Source organism: Dysidea avara, chromosome 7 (assembly GCF_963678975.1).
Source record: "Dysidea avara chromosome 7, odDysAvar1.4, whole genome shotgun sequence".
NCBI lineage: Eukaryota > Metazoa > Porifera > Demospongiae > Dictyoceratida > Dysideidae > Dysidea > Dysidea avara.
This window is the reverse complement of record NC_089278.1, coordinates 5,766,983-5,790,897: the sequence shown is the minus strand read 5'-3', so window position 1 is coordinate 5,790,897 and position 23,915 is coordinate 5,766,983. Positions and strand designations below refer to the sequence as shown.

The following is a 23,915-nucleotide window of genomic DNA, read 5'->3' as shown; positions in this document are numbered from 1 at the left end:
TAATTTTCTGTTTTACGGACCAGAAGCTAGCCTGCCAGCTATGTACTGTCCCAACTTCTTAGCTGACATGCCATTCTCACCTTGGTGTTTGTGTGACCAACCTACACCTTACCGGAGCAGGTCTACATCAGTGTGCTCACAGAGCAGTGGAAATTCAGATATGCCCGTTCCATTGCCAGCTCCTAGACCTTTTGTTGACTTGTCAACTCATCCAGTAATCAAGAAGTCAGCAGGCACTAGTACTAGTAGTCCAAGAGGACATGCAGCTCAACGAGTGGAGAGACGTTCCTTATCATTGAAGGAAGAATATGACGATGACTATGAAATAGCCAGGAGGCGGAAGAGAAAGTCAATTCTTTTAGCAGAGGGATATTCCACTCCAGTATCACATACGTCTACTGCCAGGAGAGCTCCAGATGCAATTGCCAGAACTCCGAGCAAAGTCTGTTCCAATGGAGATGACAGGAGTATTTTACCAGACTATTTGAAACTGCACTCTTAACTGTGTTGGCTTTACTGTAGGTATATACTAGGCCAGGCAGGCCTGTTTTTCAGTAATCATAAAACTTTTCTATTTTGTTTGTATGGTGTACAATTTACCGTCTTAAAATCAAAAGTTAACCCAGACCTATTTGATATCATGTCTAGACAAGTAATGGGATATCATGGTGTAATATAGCTACACTATGCGCATTCCGTGTATGCCAAGGGACTGAGGTGGGGGCCTGTTGCTAACACCCACAGGTGTTGAAGTTGTAGCTGAGTTTGTACACCTATAATGATCAAAGACTACATCCCTTACCATTGTTATACTATCCCAAATACAGGGAGTTAACTATCTTAACATCAAAAGCTTCTAGTTGCTTTCCTTAGAGTGTGTGTATGTCACAAAATATTAGCACGAATAAACAAGCATAGCATAGATGGGTAAATTAAACACGTGGGATGGGGTAAAAGTAAAGGTCACTTACTATGATAGAACACAAATAAAACTAACATAAACTGTCTGCACACAAATAAACAGTATTTGCTGTCTATTATATTAACATTGTTAAGGTTCTCCACAAAACGACCATATTCCCATTGTTTCGATCATGAAAGCTTCAAAATTACACAATTCATGACAATGTGATGTCACGCAAACAGTTACATTAAGTATAAGAGTAATATACATGTTGATGTCAGGGGCTGTAAAGAGGCTGACATCCAAATGAATTCGAAAATGCAGCACTGACCTGCAGGGCTAAATTTAATGAATCACCGTCTGACCATCATAAATGAAGTTCTCACAATTTTGTCTAGTTTTTGAAAAACTTTGTACATTGTGTATTCCTGATAAACTAACAACTAAACTATGTGTTTGTTGGTGTTTGAATGTATTGAATGATAGGGTGATAGTGTGTCACAATCCTCTGGGTATACAAATGTTGCTCTAGACTATGTACATGTCTAACACAAGTTGATTGTGGCACTCCACCAGCTTCTGGTATTAGGCAAATTGCCTAACACCAGAAGCTGGTGGAGTAGTTTGGGACCTTCCTACTGGATTGTTAACTTGTGTATGTACAAACAGAAGGAAAAAAGCCAACAGGTCTCCTGAACCAACCTGTTCACTACATGTAATTTTGAAAATATACCCTAATAGAACATACAGCAAAATCACTCAATTCATACATGGTTATATCTCTGCAGTTAATATTGTTTTTCTTCCTCTAAGCATCTCAGGAAACTCCTTCTGTGTTCACCTTCCAGTATACCTAACTGGTAAAGGAGATAATTATAACATCGTGGGATAGCCCACCTGATCGTCACGTGATCATGGAAGTACTATACTCATTACAGACCAAGGAATTTATATTAAGCAGATCTAAGTTGTAACACCATCACATCGTATATATTATTACACTGGTCACTAGCTCTCCGCAGAATCTCTTGAATTTCCCGGGGGTGTTGAGATCCCTGGGGCGCGCACCACATCTTCATTGACGTAAGGGGAATCGTTACAAAAATCCCCCTGTTGTTCACGACCGTCGTTGGTGATGATCGGCGATTCTTTGTCGAAATATTAATAACGAGGACCAAATTAGAGCGGTAAAGTGTGTTTAGACTGTGCTCGTGGTGTCCTTGCATAATTTCTAATGTGTATCGTATCTTGAGAGGGCTTTTTTTAAAGGAGGGCTTTGAATTGGCTGAGCATTGTGTAGCTGCTTCTATTGCTAAGGTGGAATTGCTTTTACCTATAGTCAAAACATCATAGTTTCTGTGCGTCCATTTTGGCGTATGCGTATTAGGATTGTGGGAGCCATGGATGGTAGTGGAGATATAATAATGACCATTACAAAATAGACATCTTCACTCAGTCTTGCACAGTATCAGTTTCATTATCCAGTTTAAAATGCAGTATTGAAACATTTTCGTTAAGCCCTAAGGGAGGACTGAATACATTAGAATTAGAAGTTTTACATTTTGATACTTACTGTAATTGCTGGTACTTCACCTTTATGTGTCAACATATGCACAGGTTATTTATTAAGTTGATTGTCTAATTAGTAAATAACTACAGTTGCACTTTTTATAATTAATTTCACCATTGTTTCTTAGCTGCAAGCTGTGGCGATGTCCAAAAGGATTTACCCTGATGTACCATGGCAAGGATTACTGACTGATGAAAGACAACATGGTATGCTATGGTGATACTAAACACATGATTCCAACAGATAACTTATTATTGTTTTATTTTGTATGAACTCTAGATGATTTTCCGAGACCCCTAGTGTAATAACACTTACGCAGGTCAAAATAGATCATCTATTGACTGTAGCACAATAATTATAGCATTGCTGCCATTGCACAAGCTTGTTTTGGCTGTTTCGTCACTTTGTTGCTTTCCGTCACTTTGTTGCTTTCAGTCGCTTCATTGTTGAATTTGTTATACATAACTTACTCAGAATAGTTGTAGTTAATAACCTACCTGGGTAAATAAGAAGCTGGTATAGGGGTGTGTAAGACATATTGGTGTTACTTGTACACTAATCCTTTTTGCCAATCACAAAAATATATATATATTTTATCATATTAAAGAAAATTCTACTTGTTCGTTATGCATGTTATTTTGTGTTCTATAGATGACTCAGTGTTGTCTCAGAAACATCTTGATGAAGCTGCACTGGTCTGTAGTAGAATTAGCAAACATTCTGGTTAGTGTATTGAGTAGGTATACCATATACCTGGAAATGTTCGCAGTACGTAATTTTCATGGTCAGTAAAGCGCTACTGTGAAATTTTATCACGTGAAAATTTATGTGTGTCCTACAAATCACCTTACTAATACACTAATAAATCAGTGTGTCTCCTGGTGTGTGTGATAGTGTTGTAGGCATATGTGAACTCCACATATGCTTACAAACCATATCACACTTTCCTGATTTTAAAGTGGGCATGGCTCACGAACGAAGCTGGCCTACTGCAAGACTACCGGTATGCCTCGCACAGAGATTGCCGCTACTGTGCTACTTGGTTCAGATGTACTGTACGATGATTGGAGTAAATATCAATGCAGACCCTTTGTGGCTATGTGGTTGAGAACAAAAATTTCGAATCGAGCAACAGCAATCTGTGAAATTTAAAATGCAAAAACATAAAAATCATGACTATGGACAAAATCGTGAAATATACATACCGCGAAAATTTCCGGGTATACGGTAGATACTAAGTCTTTATAAAAAAAACATTCTGAATAGTTGTTTTCATTGTAGTTATTGACTGCAGATCCTAAAAGGGCAATCAGCATTCTCTTAAGCAATGAATTTAGCAATCCACTTGATAAATAAACTACAACTTGCCTTACTAAATATCAAGTTCAACTAGGCTATTATTTGAATTCCCATTTGTCAAACAGTACGGTAGTACTGGTTAAGTAGGGATCGTCCCAAAAGTGACAAGCGCTGCCTAATATGCCACCTTTAATAAAAATCATCCTAGAGACATCCTCTGCGATGAAAATCACCTTTATGAATAAATCTTAGTCTATCTAACAGAGCATGAAAAGCATCACTGAAACTCGAATTATCGTCTGCCCACCCGCCTGCCTGCCTGACCACAGTTGCACAGCTGGAGGCCAAATAAAGCAGCACATATCCACCATTTTACATCACAGTCACCAGTGAAATATGTTATTTGGGATTCCAACGAGTAGGGGTGTGCCCTCTGTGCCTTTTATCTTCCATCAAGCTGGTTGTCAGTCTTCTTCATGCAATGAAACCATATCGAGGCATTAATTTTCCGTATCAACACTTTCCTTGAGTAGCATATTTTTAGATGCCACAAAACCATTTAAAGTGCTTATGCTACACTGTAAGAAGTACTGGACACCTGTAACTTCACGTTGGGTTCGAGACCACACCCATTAACGATCTTGTTTGATTTATAACAATTGAGCACAGAGAAAACACCTCTTAACAATCTATTACTTGACCATGATGACCACGCCCTCTTATTATTTGTCTAGCTGTATTTATACAACGCAGTGAAAATTCAAAATTGTGACCAGCCTCTTGGTAGGGCTCGAACAGTCACATGTATATAGCTATATGCTATTAAAATGAAGTAGGGATCTAAGCAATAAAAAGTAGTGAAACAAGAGATGATTGATGATATTATAGCAAATATAACTCAGTGGGATAAATCCTAATGTGACATTGAACAAAATAACTGTTATAACATGCCAATGTAGGAATTTTCCCACTGAACTATGTTGTAATACCATCATTCTTCACTACTTTTTATAAATACACTAACTCTTGATTACAAGTGAGCATATGAAATTGTGCGAGGGTGTGTTGTATGTGTTATATAATTTTAATGGAGGGGTTATTCATATGACAGCTGTTTGGTTATGTTTTCTTTGCTATTTGTACTGCAGTCATCCATCATAACTTATATCAAATAGTGCTGTGCAATAATCGTGAATAATCGATTATCATGAAAAGTTATTATCGTAAAAACTATCATTATTGCATTATCGTGATACTAGTAAATTTCTGGATACTACTGTAAACTGCATGTGGCCAACCTGAAGTTGCAATATTTTTGTCATGATAGTGGTTTCCAATATAGCTATAAAGCAACCATAATGAGTGGTACAAGAATAAATTTATAGAGACATTTACAGTATCTAATTGGTATTTACATGTGTGGTCAAGTATCGTGATAATAGTGATAATGAGGTGCATTATCGCAATAGTAAAAAATTCATTATCGCACACACCTATTATCAAACACACTAGTTGTATTAGGGTAAACTGGTGGTGAACTCTAGGGTTGAAGGGCACGGAGCACCTGTCCCAGCAAAGTTGTGCTAACCCTAGCTTGCCTCGATCTCACCAAAAACTTACCTTCATACAGACAGTGAAAGACATGATCATGTTTAACAAGCAGTTAGAGTTAAGGTTGGGTTTTTGGGTGTATGTAACTAGTTCTTGGTTTATGTTTGTAAGGCAGAAACAGGATTCCTTTTCATTTAGGATCCTTTTAATCATTGTCATACGAATAACAGTGGCCTTTTCTATATGGTACAAATAGTTTCATTTTCCTTGTTGTACTAGGTTGATTTTGAGTACAATTATTTCTCTTTTTTGTAGGTTATGCCAGGCTTGCAAAATACTATAATATTTTCTATCAAAGCTTCATGCCAAATTGTAAACTGAGTGTTGAAGTACTGAGAAGACACTACCATATCTCCAGTGAAGTGATTTCATTCATTTGTAGTGGCAGAACTATACGGATTTGTAATCAAAGAGTTTTGACATTTTTATTAACTGAATTTGAGAAAGACTACAACATTTCAAAGTTTTTATCCATTGTGGAACAGTTAATACAGTTACCTGACCTTCGTAGGATGATTGATCGACTGAGAGATGGTTTGGCTATGTTAATCATTGCTTGCATGCTTATTAATGCTTACTAAATGTGTCTAGAATTTCTACCTGAAGATATTCAGGCTACAGTTGCTGTTGATGAAGATAATGAAGGTACTATTAGTTAGTTATGTTTATAATTGATGTTACGTATAGAAGAGTTTCAAGATGAGAAGATACAGTTTGAGGGCAGTGATCTTCCTTCATATTCTGCTGTTGGTAAGTAAATTAAGATTACTATCGAATGCCAGATTGTTTCTTTTTTTAACACATTCAACATGCGGTGGGTAGGAATAGCTGGGCTGTGCAGTTGAATAATTTCACCGAAAACCTGTTATTTTCTCAAGATTCTATTTTGCCACAAAATCCCAAGGATATTTACAGTACACGAAGGATTTAGTTTCATAAGCCTGACATTGTCAAGTATAAAGTATAGCTCACTAACAGAGTAACATTTTTACTATCTAGTATACTCATATGTACAGTAAAAATATGTGTACTGCATAAATTTTTGCATGTTTTCAATCACTTTGGTATGCAGTGGTGAAAGGAGGCTCAAATCAATAGAAACTAGGCACCGTCAGATTCAGCTGTTCATGGAGAGTATAAAAATCTTCGTTTTGTGTCGAATACAGTAAAGGGCATGTGAGTAATGGGTGCTAATTTATGATGCATTAAGTTTCCTATCATAATTTCTTTGTCGGATTGGACTTCTTTGTGCACATAGAGGAATATAGGGAAGGCGCTATACCTTGCCAGTTCATAATGAACTGATTGAGCCAATTCATGGCTTGATTCAGTCGTGAATTGTGTAATAATATAGCTCCTGACAAATTGATTTTTTTTTGCTGCTCCTACTGTCTAGTACTAAAAGCGGAAACATTAGCAGGCCACTCCTTTGTTGTTACACGTTACAGAGTAACAGCAAAATGGAATTCAAGGGACAAACAATGGATTGTTGCTCAGCCAGTCACATGCTAACTTATCAGAAGTGTAGTTACAAACATTTCCAAACATTTTCTCACACATGACATCATTTTTCAGATGAAGATGCTACAGTGATGGAGGTAACAGAAGTTCAGGCTGAGCTAGTGAAAGTTACAATTAGGAGGATTAGGATTCCAATAATTTCAGACGTTTTCACTTTGTCAGATTCAGACACGGCACCACAGCTACATAGATGTAATGCTCAATTACCTTATTATGCTGTAAATACTTCTCTTAATCCAGCTGAAGACTTGTACACGCCACCTATGACATCTTCATCAGTCGCATTAAATGCTGCAACTTGTGATACAGTGCCAAACTTGAAGGATGACACCAATCACACAGTCAATACTCCCTCTTACCAATCTGTGCTGCTGTCACCTCAGCTCTCTGGAGCAGAAGAAGCTGATGTATTCAGTGAAGAAGTGAAATCTAAGCCTCACACACTCTCTCATGATCATAATACCTCTTTTGAGAGATCTTTCTCTTCTGAAGCTTCAACTCCTGCCAAGTCACCACCACAATTTTCATCATCTCCATTTTCACCCAGTAGAGATCACTCATCACTCACATCGTATGGTGAAAGTCTTTATCCTGCCAGTCCACTGAGTGACAAGCCACTATTGCAAGCTACTACTACAACAGGTCAGTAAATCATTTTGTAAAACTGTTTACTGTGAAGAGGCACTGTGTACATTCAGTGCATGTGTATCAGTAATCCAAATACAAGTTATGCACTTAACGCTGAGAATTACTGCTCTATTAGAGTATTTCATTGTACTATTAGAGTATCTATACTTTATATTTCAAAACATTATGTTAATTATCTAAATACCAAATAAACCTTGAAAACTATATAGTTTATGTGATTGTGATTGTGCATTGTAGCAGCAGCATCAGTTGGTAGCAAAGTGTCAGCCAAACCCAGTGCTTCTGCAGCTTCAGTTGTGGGTTCTGCAGTAGACCCAGTTACATTACTGGAAGAGAAAGGTAATTTTTTGTTACATTGCATGTTAGTGTTTAACATGTGTGTTTATGTGACTATCTCAGCAAAACCCACATAGCTTGTACCAAGAGTTTATAATATACAATATATGCATTCTTCATGGCCTTACCGGTATCCTTCTTTGTGTCCCATTCATCTTTGCGGACAGCAAAAAGTGTTGATTTGGTGATAGCATGTGATGGCTTCCCTTCATATCAGAAATCGTCCGTATTTTTCATAGTAGCTGTTTTGGTTGCAGAGGTGCTTTTCGTACAGTTCTTGATTCGTACTGCTGTTTAACGGGTTGAACACAGCCGACAACAAAGTGTAATGAATACTTCACTTTTCAGATGATAATTGATATAACTGGGGTGCGCGGCACCATTTCTTTCGGTATGTATGGATTGCAGAGGTGTTTTTTTTAACAGTTCTAGATCCGAAATGCTGTGTAACGGGTTGAACATAGCTGACAATGAAGCGTAATGGATACTTCACTCTTCAGATGATAATTGATATAGCTGGGACGCACGGCGCCATTTCAGATGCGGTATGCGTGGGTTCACCAGTAATATTTACAAAAAAAGTTAACAAACTCAGGAGTATTTGGAATTTTCAACTAGAGTAGGGACCATAGCACATCAATAAAAGGTACTAAAACAAGCTGGAGTAGTGCACAATATTAAATCACAGTAAACAACAAGAAGTGTTATATTCCTACTGTGCTAAGATGCCATAATGGAAATGCACAGTAGGGATATAACACTTCTTATTGTTTTACTGTGATTTAATATCGTGCACTACTCCAGCTTGTTTCAGTACTTTTTATCGATGTGCTATTCTAGTTGAAAATTCCAAATTTTTCTGTGTACTTGTTGTAATACCATCATTCATATATACCACACCTGTGGTTGAGATCAAAAACACTGCTCTGTGGTATATAACTGATATACCACACTTTGTGGCTACGCTTACCATATATGGTACATTCCACGAAATCCTTATCTAAATGGTAAACAAGTCTTGAATAACAAGTGCCTAAATCAACCAAGGATTATTCACCTTAGCACTGTAAGCAAGAAGAAGGATTTTCGATAAACTCTTGTCTCCTTCACTAACTCTTGTCTCCTTCACTAACTCTTGTCTCCTTCACTAACTCTTGTCTCCTTCACTAACTCTTGTCTCCTTCACTAACTCTTGTCTCCTTCACTAACTCTTGTCTCCTTCACTAACTCTTGTCTGCTTCACTAACTCTTGTCTCCTTCACTGAGTTGTGAGTAGATGGGTGTGGCACTGCTAAAGATTCTAAAATGTCTAGGATTTCTACTGATTTTGATCTTCAACAGGTGCTGTTTCACTATAAATTGCTATCTATAATCGTTTCATCTACTGGGGTGTAGAATATAACAGTTATAATACGATTACTCAGGATGTGACAAAAATATATGCACTTCACGCCCTGTGGGCACTCGTGTGTTTATTTTTGTCATATCTCTTGTAACTGTGTTATAACTATAAATATATATATATACCTTGTTTCAACTTCATTTAAAAAAATTTAAATACCCTGTTTTTTTTTGTTAATTTACAGATGTGACTGTTCTATTAGAATATTGAACAGGCTATGTATTAGAGTGACTGCTTTATTAGGGTATCTCAAGAGTAAGCCTCAGATGACTGACTATCCACACAATATAGTGTGGTGTTTCCATGCCTTCTTTTCATCGTGCTACCATTAAGAAGTGTAGTCGATACAGCTAGATCATTAAAGGGTATGTCACGGTGCTGCCAAATTGTGAAGGGGCATGGTAAATCCTAATGTGTAGCTATGAGTACCGTAGATAGTAGAGAAACATTATTTATGCGAGTAAAGCAACCTGAGCGCTTTAAATAATTTTGTGGCATCTAAATATGGAAATTGTCAATACAGAAAATTAACAATTTGGTATGATTTTGTTGCATGAAGATGACAACCAGCATGATTGAAAGTAAAAGGAAAGGCAAGGCACAGAGGACAGACACTCATCGGAATCCAAAAGGCACATGCCACTGGTGAGTTCTAGATTCTTTGGCACAGGTGCTTCCTGAATAGCCTTCACTTTTCCTGCGTCAGGTGGAGACCAGACTCATTATTTAAATTACCAAGATACAGAGCAGGAGACTTATTTAACCTATAGCCTGCAACTTTTTGTCAAGATGGTCTGGGTACCAATGGCATAGCTATCATTTAAGACAACCAAGACAGTTGCCTTAGAAAACTATAATATTTATTTGAATGAAGAGAGTAACTCTAATAGAGCAGTCACCTACGTTCAACTCTAATAGAGTAATCAGGTTTGCTTCGCATTCTAAAATTTTTGGCTACACCCTTACCTCCATAGTGCTTCCTTGTAATTGAGATACCTTTACAGTAAGGTACACTTGAAAATTGTAGGTGCAGCTGACACACCAAAAGGCAGTCTATATTGTACTTAAACAGACCCTGATGGGTAATCATTGTGACATACTGCTTGGAGAGCTCATCTGATGGCAACTGTGATGGCAATTGTAGGTAAGCTTGGGAAATGTCTGACTTAAGAGAAGTATTTGCCTCCTGCTAAGGCTGAAAATAAATCCTTCACTCTAGGTAGTGGGTATGATTGCTTGATAGGGCAACTTTGCTAATACTGAAGGTTATCTTGGGTTCTATAGGTGACCTTATTAATGGTTGCCCACGAATATGACCTTATGCTTCATTACTGGCACTATGGGTGCAGCAGCCCAGTCTGAGTGACTAGCTAACTGTAGAAATAATTCCAGTGGTTTCTAGGGATTCAAGCTCAGCCTCAACTTTGCCTTTTAAAGCAAAAAGAATGCTTCTGGCTGACAAACTTGGGTGGGACACTTATAATTTGACTTTGACTTCCTTTAAAATACCAAGCTCTTCCTTAAATAGTAAGGTATTTACCTAATCTGATTTACTTGGTGCCACTAAGGTGTGAATGTCTGCTAATTGGTTAATATTAAGTTTGCTTAACCAACAAGCACACCCATTGCTCACCATACTTCACCTCAACAGTGGTACTCCCCAACATCTCCACAGCTTCACCAGTGTAGGTTTTAACTTTACCCAAGGGTAGCATGCCCTTTCTGTGTAATGAGATCTTATGAAGCCTTATTAATCAATGTCAGTGATGCTCCAGTATCTAATTCCATTCTGACAGGAACATTGTTAAGTTCAAGCTGTACCAACCGGTATTGGATCATGAGTTTCACTCTGCAGGGTGAGTAATCCACAAGAGGAGTCCTCAGTACTGGGATTTCCTCCAAATAGTGGTGAGTTTTCTTTCCACTGTGGTGAGAATTGGCTTCTGGTGTGGACTTGCAATGTGTCCAGTCTTGTGGCATTGGTGGCATTGTATAGTACGGAACTTGCGCTGAGATGCTAAATGGGATTTTGTCTGGGTCCCATCAGGTAGCTTGGACCTTGTGAAATTTAAGATTGGCTCTATTTGCTGGGTGGTACTATAGTACTAATATCTTTGCTGCTTTTTGCTGCAGCTTCCAGAGTTAGTGCAAGTTTGTGGGCCTTCTTGTACGTGAAATCATTTTTTGCAGGAGTCAGCATCGAATTCCTTGTGATTTACACCATGAACTAAGTGATCTTGTAACATGGCACATAAGGACCCTCCAAAATCGTAGTGATCAATTAGCATACGTAGTGCAGCTATGTACACAGCAGTGATCTCTGCGTTTGCCTGGACATGATTATAAAACTTGAATTGCTGCACTATAGGTGAGAGTTTTGGGTTAAAGTAAGTCAAAAATGACTGTTCTATTAGAGTAGTGATTGTTCTATTAGGATAGTTGAATAATACTGATTTTTACCAATGTTCTTTATGCTATTTTAAGGTTATTTATACACAGTTTCAGAGATATGGACTTTTCAGACTTATGGACCACCCCTGGTCCCAAGGGGTTCAGATAACTAAAGTTCCACTGTAAGTCAGTCAGGCAGTAGAAACTTCCTCTAAACAATTTTTTTTGTAGAAACTGATTGGAAGCATTTTAGGTCATACTGAAGGCATTTTTAAGGCTTGGTTATATATACCCTACTGCCAAAATGCCATGAAGGTATTGTGAGGCTGGTTTCTGGCTAATATATACATTTTGTGAGAAAGTACAAACCTCCATAATTTGTACTACAGTTACTACTGATGATCCCTACTCTAGTGTAAAGCTTCTAACTTTTCCTTATAGTTGTTATTTAATTAGTATTATTAGTATTATTAATTACCGGTAAAGGCACTGCCTGTATACCGGGTCAACACAAAATTTGTACAATCATAAGATGGCTACACAAAAATCTGTACCAACTATTTTAATGATTTGCTGTATAAATGGATCTTTATGTTGTTAATACTTCAACTTCTCCGAAGCTAAATCTTCACCAGAGCATTCCTTTGACTATGCAGACAATGGAGTTGCAGTTTTATTAATAAAGAATTTGAAAAAATGCACTATTATGTCAGGTTTTGCAGATAAATGAGTGCATTGATAAGTTTTTTCTTATTTTCTTCTTTTTTTTGGGCTTTACATTGTGACTGGATCTGCAAAACCCCACATGTTGACGTACTCCTTTTTTTTATTATTACATTACCTTTATTAGAGGAATGGTCAACCAAATTTTTAGTCCTAAAAGCCAAGAGGTTTGAAAGTATAGCACTCCGAAGTATAAAGATCAGTTTGTACAGTGATAGTAGTGAAAATAGTTTACAGGCACTTAATTAAATGGTCTTAACTTATGAATCCAGTGTTGTACAGAGGTGTAACTTACATTTTTGCATTCCCCAAAATGAGGTAAACCGACACTCATATCTTGCATCGCTGACACTAAACAAACAGTTTTGAAGTTCACTTGCTGATGATACCAAGGGTTTTGTTGTTGGCACCTTTCTTCATTACAAAACAGGCACAGTTCACCCATGGACCTTCAAGTTCATGCATTCACACTTTCCAACATGTGTCAAATGTATGGCAACTCATCCATAATCATAGATTCACTATACATGTGGCTCAACAGTAATATGTAGTACATGGCTGCTGAAGGAGTTTTGGGTGTCTAAATACTCATCATTTACAATCTCAGAACATTTAAAATTCTGGGTTGCAGCATGCCCTCAGACCCCCTTAGCTTTGCACGTTCATTGTTATACAATGTCAGATCATGTCAGATTAACTTTGACTTTGATCTGACATAATGTCAGATCAATGATAGCTAGTTATAATTTGCTCTGTGTTATTGTCTCCTTCTTTATCCTGGTGGTCAGACTGCCCGAATCTTGGTCAACATGTATGTTTTGTTAGAGTATAATCTTGTGTGGTCATTCCTTAAATGCCTTTGTAATAATGGTATTATAATAAATACAGAGTCTCTTCTATATAACTTATGCATGTGCAGTATTATGATCAATACAGGTTTTGAGCCACTCAAATCCAGATATAGTTTGCTCTATCAAAGCTTCCCTGAGAACTACATGCATACAGTTAGCAAGTTGGAGCAGCATTTAACGGACACAGACATCACCAGCATTCTCGGCTGTACAAATACCATACTAGCCAACAAGAAGATATTAGATTCTCTAATTGTACACATGAAGTGCAGGGAGGATCTTCTTGACCTCTGTGATCACTTGGAGAAAATCAGTGAATCACCCAACATGACTAATGTTGTTAATGAATTACGCAATGGTGTGTGTGTGTGTGTGTGTGTGTGTGTGTGTGTGTGTGTGTGTGTGTGTGTGTGTGTGTGTGTGTGTGTGTGTGTGTGTGTGTGTGTGTGTGTGTGTGTGTGTGTGTGTGTGTGTGTGTGTGTGTGTGTGTGTGTGTGTGTGTGTGTGTGTGTGTGTGTGTGTGTGTGTGTGTGTGTGTGTGTGTGTGTGTGTGTGTGTGTGATGCAACACTATATCGATATATTGCATATCGATCAAATGATGAGGCCATAATACGTATCGATACGAAATTAGATTTTTTATGTATCACGATATATCGATGTATTGAGGTGTATGGATATAAGAAATGTACTACATTTTGATGGCTGACATTCTTGTGGATCAAATTATTATATATTATAGATGCTGTTTTTTACACTTCAATGATTATTTAGCATTTGGAAGAGAAAAGGGGTATCGTTATTTCAAAAAAGTAACAAATATACTCCACTTTGTATCATGTGATATATCGCTGTATCGTGATACAATGGAGACCAATATATCAATACGCCCAATTATCTCTAGTATATGTAAGTGCACACGTGCATGTATATGAGATCCATTCTGAAATCTTAACTGCTGCAATACTCGTTGAGATATGTAGATTTTATTGTATTGTGGTACTCAAGATTCACTACTACAAGTGGCTCTTGAAAGATGTTGTCTCAGTGAGATATGCATAATGGTGCATAGTTTATTGTCATAGAATGCATAATTGCTACAATGCATAGCTAGCTGTTATGCTGCAGCTACAATGGAACAGGTGCAATCAGGCAAGGAAGCTCTGGTAGCAGCAGTCTTCACAAATGTCTAAGTTTATGCATTCAATATTAAATGTAAACAGTTTGGCTAGTACAGGGTGTATGTGTCAGATGTATCACTATTGTGTATTATGAAAGAATGTATCTTGTAGATGTTATAAATAATATTCAAAAAGAACCTCAGCCTAAGAGCCACAGTAAGGCGGATGATGAACCTGGTAAGATATAGAAAGCACTAGTCAGTTGTTTAGCATAGTTTGTTTTACATGTGTGCATGACAATTACTTCCCTTGGAGCTGTATAGATGTGGGAATAGTGTAATTGTGGTCATAGTTGATGTTGCACTGGCTTGATGTGTGCAATACCTTTGTGTCTATGTATTATGGCGTATAGAGGGAAACTTTGGTGGGGGGAAACTTGGAGATTTGCTATAAATTCGCCAAAGTTTTAACTCACCAATTACTCATAGCACCTCATCTTTATAGCTAAACACTGAGCTTGAATTCACAAACTTTATTTCACCAAATGCAATTTAGCTTGCTATTCGCCAATGTTTACTTCCACAAAAGTTTCCCTCTATACGGTATTTGATTAAAAGTGCTCAAAGCTATACAGTCTAGCTTCACAATGTAGGTGTGTAATGTCGATGGATAGAAATGTATTAAAGAGAGTTAGCATTAAAGTGGAGTATAGTTAGCTCAGAGAATGCTATAATTTCCAAAAGAGTAAATTCTGTAGTCATTGCTGCCTGGGGTTCACAAGAATTAAGTTATAACAAAGTGCTGCTCTGGGTTATGTTCTAGTTATATCACAGTATGAGTATGATATCGTAGTTATTACAGGAGTCCGAGGCGAAGCCGAGGACAAGTGTTAATAACTATGATATCATATGAATAAACGTGATATAACTGGCTTGTACCATGACTCACCACACTGGCAGACTGGACTCACGGGTTGTGCTGAAAATAGCTTCTTAAACCCATTCTCTCTTGTATTACTGCTGCTACTCCTCTTTCTTACAAGTCACAAGTCGTGCATGCACTAATTTATTAGAATAAAGTTACGAAAACACGTGTATCCATGTGTACTAGTCTACCCGGTACTAGTAGTGCGCTGTAGCAATAGAAGCTAGTTAAAGCTATGGTTGAAGCATAGATTCATTCCTTTACTCCTGCAGTACTTAGCACGAAGCCAACTATATTTGCTTACCTGGTACTGTGTCATTGACACCTCACTTTGACTCGTGTTCAAACTACCAGCTAAGCATGGCCTAACTAACAACCAGTGGTGTATCTTAGTTATACCATGGCGGCACACTTTGATCTGCCCACGTACCATGGTACAAGTACTCATTAATTGTTTGTGAAATGTAAAACATATGTTGCTGTTTTCCTTTAGATCCTATTGTTTTTTCTAAATTGAGTGCTGTGGATCCTAACTCTAAAGGTAGTAAAAATGCATATATAATGGTATTTGTATGATGTATACGTACATGTGAATATGCTAAAGAGGCAGAAGTGGTAGTGGTAATAAAAATATTGCTCTGCTTCTCTGTATGCTCTTATGCTGTAGGCACAGCTTTAGTCATTGTATCTGGTTGGATAACCAGACCATATTTTAAAGTGGGCATTTTCACTTGCTCCTAAAAAAGTGTCTAGTAACATCTGCATCACAGTTGTGGTGATAATTTGTCAACACTTAAGATGTCTCAGATTAAAATGACTGACTGCATAGGTTGAGATGGAGGCTGTTTACTAATGGAATAGAATTTGATGTGTTTGTACTTGTACTGTTGCTCCTTACCAGCATTAAGTTACAACCAGAAGGATCATGTTTACTTTAAACAGCTGCCTCACTTCACCTGATATCTTCACCATCACTGTTTATAAATGCTGCTGCAACCGATCCTGATACATTATTGCTAGCATCAATATAAATATTACCATACTAAACAGTGGCCAGTAGATTATCATTTTACTTGACTGTACTGCTTTTCTGCTGCAGCAGTTTATCATGTTAAAAGTTGTCTGGAAGATGTTTAAGGCAGAGTAGTTTATACTACATTTCAAATGAAAGCATAGTGGATCTTGGGTTATCCGAGCATCTCAAACATCAAAAACTAACTGTTCAATTAGCGAGTATTTTGCCAATGTTATACATCTATTAGAGTAATTGAATCAATGGGCTTCAGTTATCACTTATCTGAACACCTCTAGCTAACTCTAGGGACAGGATAACTGAGGATCCACTGAAATAACAGGGCCCAACAGCAGTAACTTAGGGACTCAGTATATAGCAAGCTTGTTATAGGCAGGTGAACATTGAAGCTAAATAGCCTCAAATGATTTGATTTATTTATATAGCTGGGATTCAGCCAAAGCCATTCTTTCATCCCCCCAGAGTATCCACATACACAGTTACTTATTGAGACACACATACCAGTACACCACTTAATATTAAACCAATTTTAAACACACCGTAATTACACACCATACAATAATGATTTTATAAATTGTTACGGTATGAGGATTGGAAGGGAGTTCCACCAGGTAGTAACTTTTTGATGGAAGACGCGTTTATGTAAAGATAATCTCTGTCAGCCTCACTCCTCAAACTGCATTATATTACTTATTGTGAAGAGACAAATTACTTAGTTCTGATAAATTAATGATTGGCTTTCGCCTGCATTGTTGAAAGTTGCTTAAAAATTGTTGTTGTTGTTTGTTTGTTTCTTAGAGAGGTGTTTGTAATAGTTTTCAAAAAGAGTTAAGATGTTAACTTAGTTTTTTTGGTCAATAGTTAGGATGGTGACAGGGTTATACTGAAATTTGTTTGTTAAACTGAAATTTGTTTAGTGTACTAGACACATATGTTGTACGTATGTATGTACTTATGTTGAATATTTGATCTTTGGTACCAGGCCTTTAGCTCTGTATTTTTTCTAGTTATGCAAATCATGAAGAAATACTACAACACACTTTGTCATAGTCTTTCACCTGATCGTTTTAAAAACTTCAGTATACTATGTGGACCACAATCTCCTGGTAATTCTATTATTCGCAGTCAACTGGAACAGTGTCAATCTGCACTTGAAGCAAATCAAATACTGATGGATGTGCTAATAATGAGCCTTGACTGCGAGGAACGTCTACTAGACGTCTGTGATGTGTTAGATCGTATGATTGAAGATGGTGAATTAAAACACAATCTTGAAATGTTCAGGAATGGTAAGGCATTCAGGCCATGATTTAAAATGTATTTGTGTATTGTTATTACAGAGATCCTTGCAGTTTTGAGCAACAAACCAGAGGGTTCCACAGACTGGAGGATTAAAACAACAACAGCTGTTACTTACCTAAAAGTGCTTTCACCAGGAGGGGTACAACATTTTGTTGTTCCAGGATCAGTGATTCCAGATTCTAGTCAGCAGTACACTACTGCTGGTAGTGGAAACACTGCTAAGACAATCATGTCTGCTTCTCATTCTCCCTTTCATCAGTATGGCTATAATGTTACTGACACTGAATCAGGTACCGTGAGCATGTACTGCAGTTTCTGGCTGATAAGCATGCATGACTCTCAAGTGTCTGTTACTTGTCAGCTAGGCACTTACTCATGCATGAACACAGAATGACTAATTTGACTATATTAGGAGTTTTATGTACTTATGTAATCGTTGAAAATATTCGCCTCCAGGATAGCTAGTCCATGAGCAAACTTGCTCCAGCGATTTCATGGACTGTATTTAACTCCTGTGAATGCAAACTTTCTTTTTGTGGTGTCTAGTTTGGGTAGATTGCTAAGCAATGCACATAGAAGCAAGGTTCCTATTAGGCCACTCCAAATAAATTTTCTGTTTCCCGTCCTGGGCTCGGGCTTATTTGCATGCGGGCGGGTGGTCCATTTCCATTATTTCATTATTAAGGTTGGCAGCTTTTCAAGCCATTGTTTGCCTGGCGCAACCATAAAAAGCTGCATAAAGGCATGCTTAAGCTTGTTCCTTCCTTTTTAAATTGCAAAAATAACACAAACATGAAATGTGTGCCAACTTGATAGCACTGCTAACACGTGAGCTGACACCCTTTCGAGATGGCTTTTACTGAGCCTGTCAGTATGCAAGAATATCCGGAAAATAATAGAAGAATACGGAATAATGGAAGTTTTAGAGCTGACAGTAATCAGATGCGGGCGGTGGACGGGAAACAGAGAATTTATTTGGAGTGGCCTTAGATGTAGCACACCTGTTCAATTTCTTTCACAAATTTAATTAGGTCAGATGTTCACATTTTTTAGGACCCCAAGCTTTTAATAATGTGCAAATGTTTACAAATAGGTAACTACAATAAATATTTTTATTAGTATTAGAATCAACAATGTGTAATTGATATGCCATGTTTGCAAATTTTCATATCGATGTACTCCTACATATGTAGTGTTTACTAACACCCTGTTCAGACTCTACTCCCCCCGGGTTAGCTGGAACATAAACTCTGGTTGGCTCTCATTCATACAACAGGAGTCCATGCTAAATATACAATAATGAGCTAGAACAAGTGCACAATAAATAATAGGCCCTTTGTTAAAATTGTAACGATCAAGCATAGAAACAAGCTGAAATAAGCTATAGCTGCCATGTTTAAGCAAGTGGGTGCTCCTTTTGCCAATAATATATACATGTCACCAGAGTGTCACAGGAATGTCTGGAAACATGGTGACATTGTAGATTGACATTGTTTCTTTAGTGCACAGAAAATCCTGGACCACTTGCCTGAGTTTCCTGAATGTGTCCCATCTTTAGCCAACCGGGCCAGCCCATCTTGTGTCAGGCTATGCCTGGCTCAACACAGCTGTTACAACTAAAATTCAGTCATAGCTTCCAATCATAACATTCATGGGACTTCACCTGATAATTTAATTTCATTTATGTAGAGCCTTTGGTTACTGTAAAATTGAAGCCCTTCAATTTAGGAAAGCCAACCTGTACACTATAAAATTTCATTAACTGTACCACATTGCATAATTAAATGGTGACTGTGCCAAGGCTAGATTTTATGTAGAGGAGGTTGGACGCGTTCACGTAAGCTGTACTTTAATTGCATTCTTTGATTTGGTATTTCACGTGATTGTCAATAGTTGCAATACAAAACTGAAAAATGGTAGGGATCGCTGGGGGTTGTTAGATATTCAGATTGTCCTTTGTGTAAGCTTCAAGGCAATGTACTTTGTTTTGTAATCAGTGCTTGAATTCCGGGTGAAATTAATAAGTTGCAGTTTGGTGTACACTACTTCACCAGCCTTTACATACGTATTCTATTAACGAACATGAAATGACTCAGTGAGTTATTCTGAGATCACGAAGTATTAACCTCCTCTACAAAAGGGATTTTGTGTAATTTGTTCTAGTGGCACTTAAAGCGTGTCCAACCTCCTCTGGATTGTATGCTTAGTGAAACAGCTTGTTGGGTGCTTATAAACTGCAAGTTTTGTTAGTGTGTGGCACCTGAATGATGTCACTAATGATTTGTGGTTTCTTTGGCATTACTCACTGCAGTATATTATTACTTCACGTCAGTTTTCTACAGTATACTACTATAGATAAGCTAGGTGTTGTGACTTAGAACAGTTCTGTAGTAATGGGTGCCGGGACATATCATAAAGTGTTCTTTATTGTGTTTTCTTAGCAATACTGAAAGGATCAATTATCTGCGTGAAACTTTAAAAATTATGTAACTGTTTTTGTGCACTGCACTTTGATTGCTAAAGTAAGCCTTTCTTAATGGTGTTCTGTCCCTGCTCATGTGTGTGTTGGCTGTTTTTCACTAATCATCTTGGCAAAAACGTTATTACTTTCCCAGCAATTTGACATGTAGTAATGCTTTGAAGCCCTCCACAAACCATGCTATAACTCTTGAGTGATTAACACCAGCAGCTTCAAATCTCTCAACCTAATAAACTAGTCTATAGAAAAGAAAATTGCATGCTTATTAGCAAAGTTGAGTTATCACCAAAAGTATATGTGTTATTATAACTATTTCTGGTTGACCGTAAGTCTTGTACATGTAGGTCAGAACATTCTACATCCTCCACCCATCCCTCAACATTATGTCAGTCGTCTAATATTGGAAAAGGAGTTATCTGATGCAGTGCTTGACAGTGGTCAGGCTGAGTCTGCCGTGGCAGTCGCTATTGTTGGTGATGGTGGGTTTGGCAAGTCCACCTTAGCAAAAGCGTTTTGTCATAATACAACCACCAAGCAATATTTCCCAGACGGATTTCTTGTCATCGAGTTGGGTCCAAATGTCCCTGATCCACGTTCAAACTTGAAACGTCTATACCGACATTTATCTTGTGGAGCAAGGATTGATGGTGATGTGAACTCCATTGCTCAATACATTCATACACTGATAATTGAGAATTACCCAAACATCTTGGTGATTATCGATGATGTTTGTAATGTGCATGATGTGCAGCCGTACATTATGGCATTCAGGAATTGCAAGATAATTGTCACTACAAAATTGGGAGATGTCTGCCAACAACTGTCTTCAAGTAAAGTTGTGAAAGTTGGACAAATGGGGACACTAGAAGCAACCAAAATGTTATTAACTGCAACAGAAGGACAGCTTTCTGAAGATGATCAAATGATTATTAGAGAATTAGCAGGTGACCTACATTTCTGGCCATTACTTCTTTACATTACAAGAGGACAATTACAAATGAACTTTAAGAAAGTTAGCAATCAAGCAGTTGGAAATCTGCAAAATGATCTTTATGGTAAAGGTTTAGAACACATCAGTCATGCTCTTGATGAAAACGATTCACACAGCAGAAAAACAGCCTTAACTGCTTGTGTTGAAGCAAGTTTAGACTTACTTACTCCAGAAGAAAATGATTCTTTGCTAAGTTTAGTTCACCATGTTGGCGGAGGTGGCATTATTCCAACACATCATGTCCCTACTATATGCAATATTGATGAGGTCAACTGTATTCAGCTGCTAGATAAACTAACCTCCATGGGTCTTATCACGTTGACTCACACAAGGGGCAGTGTCAAGGATGCCATCAAGATACACAACATTATTGCTCAGTATTTGCTTGACAGTCAGGTTTACAATCCACCAGAGCACTTGAGTAACTCACAAGAAGCAGAAGCATTTATGAATCCAGCCGAGGAGGGTCAAACATTTGGTATTTTGTTCTTATCACGTGGAAGTGCTCACAACATGGCTGATAAAATAGCAAGTACACCAGAGTGGTGTTTAAAAAGTACACTACAAAGCTGCAAACGTCAGCTGGACAGTTATATGAGAAATAACGAGGAACATATGGCTGCATGGTCATCACAGATAGTGACTCTTTTGCAGTGTGTTTGTTCACTTGTTTACAGCTTTCCTGCTAAATTTCCAGATTTTAAAAGCTTTGAGAGTGAAGTTGATAAACTATTAGCAGAATGTCAAGGTGTAATGATGGAGTGTTCACAGGACCTAATTCAGTTAAATCAACAAGTAGATGCTCTAGTAAAACAAGGGGATCACAATACTGCAGGGAAAGTACTTGATGAATATTTTACTAACTTTTCTCTTAGACGAGTTGCTCTGAGTACAAAAAAGTTAATTGAAAGAGTTGCCTCACGGTGTGATCAGGAGCCTAAGCATACTTTAACAGAATCTAGTGATTTTTTGTATTGTTTTATGCCAGAGTATGACTTCTTTCTCAAATTACAAGTGCCATCAATCAAATTGATACTTGACTTACATAGAAGAATTGTTGCTGCCCTTGCAGCAGGCCCACCTGCAATTGATGAGGTCGCTGATGAAATTTGGACATCAAATTTAAGAGATCAGTCTAGTCTCTTGAATGCCAATTACATGATTAAACTCCAAGAGGTTGCTCCATATCAAGTGTCGAAATGGCAGTCAAAATAAGTATTTTTGAATACTCTTGTAAGATGTAGTTAGTTACTTTGTATTTTTATCTACATGGCTATATCTTTTTTTTATATCATATCAATTATGTACCACTTGGATTGTAAGCTGGTAGTGATCTTTATAATTAGCTAGTTGCAATATGTATTAATGTACTGTGAGGTATAGTTAGCAATGAATATTTTAAGTAAAAGCAGCTGCAAGCTTGAGTTGACCTCTGTATATATAAGGGTGCATGTCTTCATAGTTTCTTATTATGTATTTTGTATAGACTGCAGCAAGGAAGTTGAGATATAAATCATATAATAAATTTATAATTTCAGTAAGTCCATGCTAATACACTGGAACTTGTGTAATAAGTACCAACCACAACTTGTCCTAATGGTGTGCTGTTAGCTCAGGGCCAGAGCCCATGATCTGGCCTATATACTTTTCAGCTACTGAATATGTAGAAAGAACTATATAGGCATTCTTGTAGAGCAGTCATCACAATATACTCTACTCTAATAGAACAGTCATTGTGATACTCAACTATAGACCTTCAGTACACTGCTCTAATTACAATGCTTGGTCTAACCTTTATTGATTGTCTTCGAAAGTTCTAGTGAGTCATCTGCATGGAATTGTATTGGGCTAATTCAGCTCCAAATGCTATTTGAAAACAAAAATTTCCCTAGGGGAGAATGCCCCCCTCCCCCCCAAACCACCTTAGCTTGGCATACTGCATGTGCTGAGATAAGAACATCTCATAAAAGCAGATAATGTATGACCTCCATTGTAGTCGATGGATGGCCTGACCAAGACAGCACCAAATATCTGGGCTCCGGCACTGTAGCTGGTTTATGTGCTGAAGGGCTAGGTCCTCAATTTTCATCCTCAATTCTCCATGTTAGCAGTTTCCATTGTTCATGTCTTCACATTACAGTTTATGCTCTCTGACTGAGTTTGGTGTACCAGTACTGTCACATTATTGTTGTGGACTTCAAGTATTGTAGTTCACATCTAAACTTTAGCTGTATCGATACACAGTGCCTCAGCAAAGTATGCCAAAGGGTCATCAAATAGCAAAAAGAAACATGCACTCAGATATGAAAGCAAAGGTTGGTAACCTTGTGTAGGGAAACACAGAAGACCACTTCAACACTGCCCCAATTGTCTGCAGAACAAAGTGGCCTCAAATACAGCACTCTTGAGTGAAAATTCAGTGTATATGATTGAATGTGATCAAGACACACGGTAGTGTGTCGTGCGGCCCAAGAAGCCGGCGCGCAACACCCGTGAGTATATTGACAGGAAGAAAGAAAACGCAATTTTCGCACCTCCGTAGCTCTGTGCTGCCTTGATGAAACTGTGGACACTCCCTCCAACTTCAGTACTCCACATTCCAAATTTGAGCGAAATCGCTTCAGGCGTTCCCGAGATATGCGACTTCAAAACTTGGCTTAGTTTCTTCATTTTTCTTCTTATTTTTCTTCCTCTTTTCACACACTTACAAAAACTGCTATAAAACGCGAACGCCTTATCCGATTGCCTTGAAATTTGGCACACAGAAGGGGGGTATAAAGGCGCATCTCTGTACCAACTTTGGCAGGAAT

General features: G+C 37.8%; 1 protein-coding gene and 1 long non-coding RNA gene across 5 annotated transcripts; one reads left to right on the top strand and one right to left on the bottom strand.

Annotated features, from left to right (window-relative positions):
* Window positions 1-1,620: 1,620 nt before the first annotated feature.
* Window positions 1,621-2,110, bottom strand: LOC136260573 (uncharacterized). Of its 2 annotated transcripts, none has more exons than XR_010703616.1 (2): window positions 1,802-2,110; window positions 1,621-1,761 (listed from the first exon to the last, which is right to left on the bottom strand). It is a non-coding gene; the product is annotated as an uncharacterized lncRNA (long non-coding RNA). The 2 variants fall into 2 exon arrangements; XR_010703615.1 differs by having other exon boundaries at window positions 1,621-1,745.
* On the top strand, window positions 1,977-22,465 carry LOC136260572 (uncharacterized). Of its 3 annotated transcripts, XM_066054364.1 has the most exons (15): window positions 1,977-2,096; window positions 2,602-2,680; window positions 3,126-3,197; window positions 5,640-5,918; window positions 5,976-6,029; window positions 6,072-6,134; window positions 6,960-7,097; window positions 7,146-7,547; window positions 7,791-7,892; window positions 13,342-13,614; window positions 14,548-14,613; window positions 15,794-15,841; window positions 17,341-17,622; window positions 17,674-17,925; window positions 20,459-22,465. In XM_066054364.1, the coding sequence occupies exons 2-15, from the start codon at window positions 2,617-2,619 to the stop codon at window positions 22,318-22,320; spliced, it is 3,957 nt and encodes a 1,318-aa protein (XP_065910436.1). In that variant the 5' UTR covers window positions 1,977-2,096; window positions 2,602-2,616; the 3' UTR covers window positions 22,321-22,465. The 3 variants fall into 3 exon arrangements, with proteins under 3 accessions (XP_065910436.1, XP_065910434.1, XP_065910435.1); XM_066054362.1 differs by having other exon boundaries at window positions 6,960-7,547; XM_066054363.1 differs by having other exon boundaries at window positions 1,978-2,091; window positions 6,960-7,547.
* Window positions 22,466-23,915: the final 1,450 nt, after the last annotated feature.

What these genes read in the sequence shown, in the direction of transcription:
- LOC136260572 (XM_066054362.1), top strand. Translation starts at nt 2,617, where the DNA reads ATGTCCAAAAGGATTTACCCTGATGTACCATGGCAAGGATTACTGACT. An exon ending in GACTGATGAAAGACAACATG is followed by an intron (nt 2,681 to 3,125) that starts GTATGCTATGGT and finishes TGTGTTCTATAG; the next exon opens with ATGACTCAGTGTTGTCTCAG. An exon ending in TCCTTCATATTCTGCTGTTG is followed by an intron (nt 6,135 to 6,959) that starts GTAAGTAAATTA and finishes ATCATTTTTCAG; the next exon opens with ATGAAGATGCTACAGTGATG.